General features: G+C 55.4%; 1 protein-coding gene across 1 annotated transcript; it reads left to right on the top strand.

The window, feature by feature from the left end:
* The first annotated feature begins 3,329 nt into the window (after window positions 1-3,329).
* On the top strand, window positions 3,330-8,954 carry LOC133131605 (uncharacterized). The gene is made up of 3 exons (XM_061246976.1): window positions 3,330-3,757; window positions 4,141-6,996; window positions 8,885-8,954. Exons 2-3 carry the CDS (start codon window positions 4,243-4,245, stop codon window positions 8,906-8,908), a joined length of 2,778 nt encoding a protein of 925 aa, XP_061102960.1. The 5' UTR covers window positions 3,330-3,757; window positions 4,141-4,242; the 3' UTR covers window positions 8,909-8,954.
* Window positions 8,955-9,855: the final 901 nt, after the last annotated feature.

Below are 9,855 nucleotides of genomic sequence, written 5' to 3'. Positions count from 1 at the left end.
GATTTGTCTGCGGCCTGGGGTTTGCAAGGAGAATAAATAACTGGAAGAAAATATATCATTACTAACCGGTAAACATACTCTTAAACATATCGTTTTCTATCAGGAACACTTGAATGTGATTACGTTTTTGTTTTTGTTTCCTGAAAAAATGTGCTCATTTTCTAATCCCTGGTCACTAGTACACAGACAGCAATGACCAGCGATAAAGTTTCACTCAGTGGGTGGCGTGATCTGTACTGACCTGTATGTACCAGTGAACAGATTTTTAATTCTCCATGGCAACCTGCCCCCACCCCCCCGACAAAAAGAACTCCACAACAATGCTCAAATGCTCCTAAACAGTGAAGTATTCAGTGTTATATCAGAGTAGTCTTTACTCCGATAGAGTACATTTGCTTTTGGACTCAGAGCTGAATTGACACTGAGCATTGCACTGTGTAAACAGCAAGTGACTGATAAGGTGCTGCAGTAGCTTCATGCAATGTGTGGTTCGTAAAGTACCTGTGCAAGAAAGAAAAATAGTTTTGTGAAAGCAACAAATGAATGCACGACCTTGCACTGGCTACAGTAGCTCAATATGCACGGCAACGCGTCGGTTTTCAGACCATCAGCATATCTCGTGATAGGTGTGTGGGTGCGAAGGTTACTCTGCATGTAAAATACAGTCCTCCAGCTCCTTCTCCATTGGAGCTGTAGGCCTCAGGGCGAACTGGCGGTTGCTTATTCGTTTGGAGCGAGACCGAGATTACTTTTCTCTGAGGAAGGTCGAGACACGCGGTCGCCTCGTGATGGTCCCTTTGCGAATAAGCGAGTGTGTGTACAGGGGCCGGTGGCCCAGTTCTGTCACAGGGCTGTGCCACCACATCCTGCTGTCCCCCTCTTGAGCGCTGGCCTTACATCTCAGTGCTGCTATTCTCTCTGTCTCTCTCTCACCCTCTCTCTGTCTCTCACCTTCCCTCTCCCTCCCTCTCTCTGTCTTTTTCTCACCCTCTCTCACTCTCTCTCCCTCTCTCTCTCTCCCTCCCTCATCCTCCCTCTCTCTCTCTCCCTCCCTCTCTCCCTCTCTCTGTCTCTCTCTCCCTGTCTGTTTCTCACCCTCTCTCTCTCTCCCTCCCTCTGTCTCTCTCTCTCTCCCTCTCTCTCTCTCCCTCATCCTCCCTCTCTCTCTCTCTCCCTCCCTCTCTGTTTCACTCTCAATCTCTTTCTCACTCGCTCTCAGGTGATGATCCTGATGCCCGTAATGTATTCCTGGAGCAGGGCCCTTGACATAGCGCATGAGAGCCTGTCAGCCCCCCTCTCTTGCTGTGTGAATGACTTGCGGTCCAGCCCAAAAACCTACAGCCCCTGCTCCCAGGCCCGTCACACACAGTGTGTGTGGATCTCAGAGTGCTACAGCCTGTCCTCTTAAAAACGGAAATACAAACCTCTCATTTCCCGCTTTCAAGCTTTTACAACCATAAAACAGTCCAGATGTTGCGATAGATTTTTTTTTTTTTACTATTACTATCTCTATTGCCAAAGCGGTTATGAAGCGGAAAATACGACATTATGGTGACGCTGTCACAGCGGAATCAGGCCGTGTATTCTGTTTCAGGCCCTGCCAGCGGCACTCCATTTACCAATCTGCCGCGACGGTCACATCAATTTGGACGGCGCGAGACTGCGATTATGGAGACGAATAAAAGGGGCGGACGGGCAGACGAGGTGAAGCACGAGCCGAGTCAGAGCCCTCCTGTCTGACGGAGACACAGCTACGACAGCTACGGCTGTCAGTGACCGCTCTGAGCACGCGATGCTAAACGCTGTGTTAGCATGGGCGGGCCGGAGCCCTCCTGTCTGACGGAGACACAGCTACGACAGCTACGGCTGTCAGTGACCACTCGGAGCGTGATGCTAAACGCCGGGCGAGACGGAGTCCACGTACGGGGACGGACTGACCGGCCGCCTTCTGCTGCCATTCACAAGCAGCGATGTGCACTCATCCCCCCTCTCCTGCCGCCTCTTTCCCGAAACTGCAAAACTTTTCTGTAACTCATCCTGTCCCTCTTCCTGGAGACCAGACCCAGGGCGAGGCCTTCGGGGTAGCGCATTAGAATTCATTTCAGACAGTCATGTGATGTCATTTATATTGTCGAGCTGAGGTCAAGATCTCTGGCCCGGGCCAGGCCCCACTCTGCGCGCTGCACTCCAGTGTATCCGGGAAAAAAATAACACCAGGCATTAACTGCCTCTCTCAGCCTGGAGACTCATAATTAATGTCGTATGGCTTTACTCGGTATACCTACAATACGGTTGATGAAACTGCCAGAAAGGTGTCAGCTAGCTCTATGGCTACAGGGCACGGCAGCAGACGGCGCTTTGCAAATATTACGAGCGTCGGATCAAAACCCCGACGCGCATAATCAGACACTGTCAACCTGCCTGCAATCGGATCTCCCGTGCTGCGCGAGCTAACAGCCGAGATGCCACGGAAGACTCCGGAGGATTGCGTCATTAGCGGAAAACTCAAAACTCAAATTAGCTCTGTGTAGCTTATTAAAGGGACTTAAAGGGTGTGTGAAAGGAGAGATGCCACAGCAATGCAAAGGTAGTTTGAGGTGAGTTCATGGGGAATAAAGAGATTTGCTGGTTTATGAAGGAACCTTCATTACACTCCTTAGGCAGGGTTAGAGAGGTCCAGGCAATTGGTGTGAGAAGAAAAACAGCAGAGTAATAAAGGAAAGATGAATGAATGTGCCCTGGTATTAAAGAGTCAGCTGTGCGTGGCGGGGAGTGGGGGGTACTTTAAATTCTCTCGTACTCAAGGCTGAGGGAGAAAGTGTCGGCTGTGGATGTAAGAAAATGTGTCGCCTGGTTATTACCACTGTAGGTATCAGATACCACAGAGCCCTACCATAAATCCCTCCATTGAGGAGGGCTTAATTGTGCTGTCCATATGAATCCTGAAGCCCTGGGAATAGTCACACACATACACACACGCAAACACACCTACACACACACACACACACACACACACACATATACATGCTCACATACACACACACACACACAAACACACACACACACACACATATACATGCTCACATTCACACACACATACACACACGCAAACACATACACATACACATGCACACACAGACACACACACATGCACACACACACACACACACACACACACACACGCATACGTACAAACACGCATAGACACACATGCATGCACACACACACATGCACACGCACATACGCACACACACACATAGGTACACACACATGCACATACATGCACGCACACACACATGCACACACACACATGCGCATACTGTGGTGGCCCGACCAGGGATCGGTACACCACTGGGGTGGAACGGCCCGTGCGCCGGCGCCAAGAGTTGGGGATGCTGATTCAATCTGAATATTTTCCCCTGTCCTATCTAAGTGAACGGCACCTTGGAGAGAGACCGGGAGGAGAATCAGCACCATGGCCAGCAACCCCCGGGGCGAGACGGGTGCGGCCGCATTCCGCACGTGAATGAACAATTTGAATTAAGCAGGAACAGCTGACACGAGTGCGGAAAGGAGAGGCGGCGTCTACAAAAGGAGCCGAAAAACGCAACCCGGGGCTCATGACGGAGGAGGAGAGATCCGGAGCCAGAGCACACGCATAGGTTGACGAAACCTGGACGGAGCTAACTTACGGCGAGAGAGCCCATGCACGCGGAGGAAACCCCCACGGACGAACCCTCAAAAGTCGCGGATTCACGTGAGCCGACAATTAAAACAACGCGCTCGCTAACCTCTCTCTCTCTCTCTCTCTCGGAGCCTAGACGGCATCAAAGGCGGGCGACTAGGCGAGGAAGGACGGCTTCAGCGGCCAGGGCACCGCCGGGACAGAGCGAACCACCGGCGGAGTCAAGGCGGACGAACACGGCTAATTGAATACCGGTTTCTTTAGAAGTTTTCCCAACAGTGGAGTTCCTAATTTTTTGGACACTTATATTTTTTTTAGTTTCTTTTCTTTTATGGTTTTGTGCATGAAAAGAAAGCACGTGTCGGTGCTGGCCTTGTGAAGTGCCCTGAAGGCACGTGGGGAAAATAAAGACGTATTTTCACCCATTTTACTCTCTCTCCCTCTCTCTCTACCAGCGGGTCGCCACATATGGTGGAGAATGCGGGCACCCTGATCCAAGCTACCACGAGAGAGAGGCCTGACCAAAAAGGGAAAAATAAATCCAGACCCGCCAGACCATGGAGGAAGCGATAAACGCCCTACTGCGCTCCCAAGGCGCCCTGCAGAAAGCCGTGGCAGAACTGTGCCAGAAGACGGGGCCAGGGACCCCCGCCAGAGGCCCCAAGGAGGTGCTACTAAAGCAAACGCCGGACGACGAGGTCGAGGCCTACCTGGAGACCTTTGAGCGGACGGCCCACTTAGAGAAATGGCCCCCCGAAGCCTGGGGCTCCATCCTGGCACCATTCCTCAGTGGGGAGGCCCAGAAGGCTTACCGAGGCCTACCCCCGGCCGAGGCCCATGTCTACCCCACCCTGAAGGCTACCATCCTAGCCCAGTATGGGTACAGCCTGCCAGCCCGGGCACAGAGGTTCCATCAGTGGACCTACGACCCCGCCCTCCCGGCGAGGGCCCAGGTGATGGCCCTGGGGCGGTTGACCAAGAGCTGGCTAGTGGAGGGCGACGGACCGGCCCTCCTCGACCGGGTGGTGCTGGACCGCTGTGCCCGGAGCCTGGCACCAGAACTCAAAAAATACGTGGCCCAACAGGGGCCCCGGACCATTGATGGCCTCGTCAACCTCCTCGAGAACCACCAGGTGGCCCAGGAGATGATCCGAGCGACGAGAATGGACAGCCCCCGAAGACCTCCAGCAGCGGTCCGACCGGAGCCGCGGACCAGACCCCAGTGGAAGGAGGACGCCCGGACGGAGATGGGCCGGAGGAGGGAGATGAGGCGGTGCTTCTCCTGCGGCCAGGAGGGCCATCTAAGCCGGGACTGCCCCGGCAGGGAGGAGTCCATGGCCACCGCTCCCGAGAGTGGCAGACCCTGCCACTACCTCACCACCTGCTGGGCCCACCAGGGCACGGCAGCCCCGAGACTACCCATCAGGATCGGGGGCCAAGACGCAGAGGCCCTGCTGGACTCCGGGAGCGCCATAACGCTGGTGAGACCCACCCTAGCCGGAGAGAGTCGCAGTGAGACAATCGCCGTCACCTGTATACATGGCGATGTGCGGCACTACCCCACCGCTGAGGTAACAATAACCACCCCTAGGGGGCAATTCACAGGGAAGGTGGGCGTGGTGGAAAACTTGCCGGTGGCCGTGCTGTTGGGGCGAGATTGCCCGCTGTTCCGGAGCTACTGGGATGAGAGGCCTACACCGGGGAGGGCCGCTGCCAACCCCCCACCCCGCCGTCGGGGTCACCGAGGGCCACACCCGGTCTGGGTTGCCCCGTCTGGGGAGAGTGACGGAGAGGAGACCACCACCCCCGCCCGGAGACGACCCACCGCGCGACCCCACACGGGGACCACGGACACCGCCCAGGAGGGCCCGACCCCCCGGCCACCCCTGGGGCCCGAATCCAGCAGCACCGGGGAATTGTCGGAGTTCCAACCCGAGACAGAAAGGGCCCCAACCGAGTTTGGCGCCGCCCAACTACAAGACCCCAACCTTGCCCAGGCCTGGAAGGCTGCAGCATATATCGAGGGCGTCCCACAAGACGGGGTGAGTAGACCGGCCCTACCCTATTTCCAAGTACAGAATGGCTTCCTGTATCGTGTCTGCAGGATCAACGATGAGAAGGTGGAGCAGCTGCTGATACCCCAGACGCACACCTCCAAGGTACTATATCTTGCCCACACCCACCTGTTGGGGGCGCACCTAGGGCGCGAGAAGACGCAGGAGCGGATTATGGCCCGCTTCTACTGGCCGGGCGTCAAGAGGGCTGTAGAGGACTACTGCCGGCAGTGTGCGACGTGCCAACTGCACAGCCCGAAGGTAACATATCGCAACCCCCTGATACCCCTCCCCATCATAGATGTGCCCTTTCGCAGGATTGCCATGGACATAGTGGGACCCCTACCCAAGTCTAGCCGGGGCCACCGCTACATCCTGGTGATCCTAGACTACGCCACCCGATACCCGGAGGCGGTGCCGTTACGGGCCGCGACAGGGAAAAGTGTCGCGAGAGAGCTTTTCCTGCTGTTTAGCCGGGTGGGGATAGCAGAGGAGGTGCTGACTGACCAGGGGTCCTGCTTCATGTCTGGGGTGATGAAGGAAATGTGCAAACTGCTACACATCAACCAAATGAGGACGTCAGTCTACCACCCCCAAACGGATGGGCTGGTGGAACGGTTCAACAAGACCCTGAAGATGATGATGAGGAAGATGATAACCACCGACGGTAAGGACTGGGATCACCTACTGCCTTATTTAATGTTTGCCATACGGGAGGTCCCCCAGGCATCCACAGGATACGCCCCCTTCGAGCTACTCTACGGGAGGCGGCCCCGAGGGCTCCTGGACCTCGCCAAGGAGGCCTGGGAACAGCAGCCGTCCAGACAGCGCTCCCTGGTGGAGCATGTGGTTGACATGGACCAACGGATGGCGCGCATCTGGCCGATGGTCCGGGAGCACATGACCCAGGCCCAGGCAGAGCAGGCCAGGCTGTACAACCGGAATGCCCAGGTGCGTGAGTTCCAGCCCGGAGACAAGGTGATGGTCCTGATCCCCACGAGTGAATGTAAGTTTCTGGCCAAATGGCATGGCCCCTACGAGGTGGTGGCCAAGGCGGGGCCCGTCAATTACACCGTCCGACAAGTAGGGAGGAGACACACCCTCCAACGGTACCATGTCAACCTGCTGAAAAAATGGCATGAACCTGTGCACGTCTCTGCTCACTCATGTCTGACCACAGGGGGCGCCACCGGACCACCGGAGGTGACCACGGGAGACCAGTTGACGGATAGACAGCGCCAAGATCTCCGGGAGATGGTAAGCCGGCATACCGACGTGTTTTCCCCCCTCCCGGGCCGGACCAGGCTCGTCCAACATGACATCGTGACCGAGGCCGGGAAGAAAGTGCGGCTGCGACCCTACCGGATCCCGGAAGCCAGAAGACAGGCCATCAGGGAGGAGGTGGCCAAGATGCTAGACTTGGGGGTGATTGAGGAATCCCAAAGCGCCTGGTCCAGCCCGGTAGTGTTGGTGCCAAAACCCGACATTGCGCTTCTGCAATGATTTCCGGAGACTCAACGAAATCTCCCAATATGACGCCTACCCCATGCCCCGAGTCGATGAGCTGATCGAGCGGCTCGGACCAGCCCGATATATCAGCACCCTGGACCTCACCCGAGGGTACTGGCAGGTGCCCCTAACCCCCCGGGCGAGGGAAAAGACGGCCTTCGCCACCCCGGACGGCCTGTTCCAGTACAGAGTGCTGCCGTTTGGAGTCCATGGAGCCCCCGCCACCTTCCAACGCCTCATGGACAAGATCCTGAGGCCCCACAGGGAGTATGCCGCCGCGTATATTGATGACATTGTGATCCACAGTGCCGACTGGGAGAGCCACCTGAGGAGGCTGGAGACCGTGCTGGGGGCGCTCCGGGAGGCTGGGCTAACGGCTAACCCCGCTAAATGCCGCCTGGGCCTGGAGGAGGCCGATTACCTAGGCCACACGGTGGGACGAGGGTGCGTACGACCCCAGAGCCGGAAGGTGGACGGAATCGCGAACTGGCCACGACCCACCACCAAGAGGGAAGTTCGCACCTTCCTGGGACTCGTGGGATATTATAGGCAGTTCATCCCGGACTTCGCGTCTAGAGCAGCCCCACTACACGACCTAACAAAAAAAGAGCAAGGCCACACCATGAAATGGTCGGAGGAGGCAGATCGGGCCTTCGTGGACCTGAGGGCTGCCCTGGGACAGGAGCCAGTGTTAGCCACCCCTAACTTTGCACAGAAATTTGTCTTGCAGACCGACGCCTCAGAGACAGGACTGGGAGCCGTCCTGTCGCAGATACAAGACGCAACGGAGCACCCCATCACATACATCAGCCGGAAGCTCCTGAAACACGAGAGAAACTACAGCACGGTGGAGAAGGAGTGCCTGGCCATCAGATGGGCAGTGGGTAAGATGAGGTATTACCTCCTAGGCCGGGAATTCATACTAATCACTGATCATGCCCCCCTGACCTGGATGTATCGGTGCAAGGACACCAACGCCAGGGTGACCCGATGGTTCCTCGAACTCCAAAATTTTAAATTCAAGGTGGAACACAGGGCGGGGAGGCTCCAGGGAAACGCGGATGCACTGTCGAGGAGGAATGAGGGCCTGTATTGTAACGCTCCCGCCGAGGGCTGGGAGCTGAGGGGGAGGAAATGTGGTGGCCCGACCAGGGATCGGTACACCACTGGGGTGGAACGGCCCGTGCGCCGGCGCCAAGAGTTGGGGATGCTGATTCAATCTGAATATTTTCCCCTGTCCTATCTAAGTGAACGGCACCTTGGAGAGAGACCGGGAGGAGAATCAGCACCATGGCCAGCAACCCCCGGGGCGAGACGGGTGCGGCCGCATTCCGCACGTGAATGAACAATTTGAATTAAGCAGGAACAGCTGACACGAGTGCGGAAAGGAGAGGCGGCGTCTACAAAAGGAGCCGAAAAACGCAACCCGGGGCTCATGACGGAGGAGGAGAGATCCGGAGCCAGAGCACACGCATAGGTTGACGAAACCTGGACGGAGCTAACTTACGGCGAGAGAGCCCATGCACGCGGAGGAAACCCCCACGGACGAACCCTCAAAAGTCGCGGATTCACGTGAGCCGACAATTAAAACAACGCGCTCGCTAACCTCTCTCTCTCTCTCTCTCTCGGAGCCTAGACGGCATCAAAGGCGGGCGACTAGGCGAGGAAGGACGGCTTCAGCGGCCAGGGCACCGCCGGGACAGAGCGAATCACCGGCGGAGTCAAGGCGGACGAACACGGCTAATTGAATACCGGTTTCTTTAGAAGTTCCTAATTTTTTGGACACTTATATTTTTTTTAGTTTCTTTTCTTTTATGGTTTTGTGCATGAAAAGAAAGCACGTGTCGGTGCTGGCCTTGTGAAGTGCCCTGAAGGCACGTGGGGAAAATAAAGACGTATTTTCACCCATTTTACTCTCTCCCTCTCTCTCTACCAGCGGGTCGCCACAATACATGCACGCATGCACACACACACACATGCACTCACACACACACGCACATACACACATGCACATGCACACACACACGCACACAAATGCACACACGCACACACACACACACACACACACACACACAAACACACACACATGCACAGGCAGAAAAACATACACACTGGCAAAAGGGCGCACACAGACATCCAATGCAGGCAAATTGATATTTTGTGAATCATGCACTTTATGAAAAACTCCGATAAACACTCGGACTGCATGCATACCAAATGCATCTATCTTTTGTTTTCTGATCTTGGCATTAAGCGGTTTTGTATTTTTGAAATGCAATCTGAAAAACGTTGATTTGACAAGAGATTCTGGAACCAACTTGGTTCACTGTTTAAGTCAGGTTGGCTGTTAGTTTAGGTGGCTGAAATGCACAAAATCTTTATTTTTTATTTTAGAAGTGTGTGTGTATGTGTGTGAGTGAGGATGTGTGTTGACATTGCATCCTGTCCTCTGCATTTGCCTATAGATTTTCATCAACATCACTCCGAATGTTATCTCTTGCTATACCCCGAGGAAAACATCTCTTTGCGTGCCTTTTCCAGCCCTGGATGTGTTCTACTGTTGTCCATACACCCAGCAGCCATTGCATCTGACATCTGTTCATGTGC

This window comes from Conger conger, chromosome 6, assembly GCF_963514075.1.
Source record: "Conger conger chromosome 6, fConCon1.1, whole genome shotgun sequence".
In the NCBI taxonomy this organism is placed as follows: domain Eukaryota; kingdom Metazoa; phylum Chordata; class Actinopteri; order Anguilliformes; family Congridae; genus Conger; species Conger conger.
The sequence above is the reverse complement of the archived record's forward strand: the minus strand, read 5'-3'. Positions and strand labels throughout refer to the sequence as shown.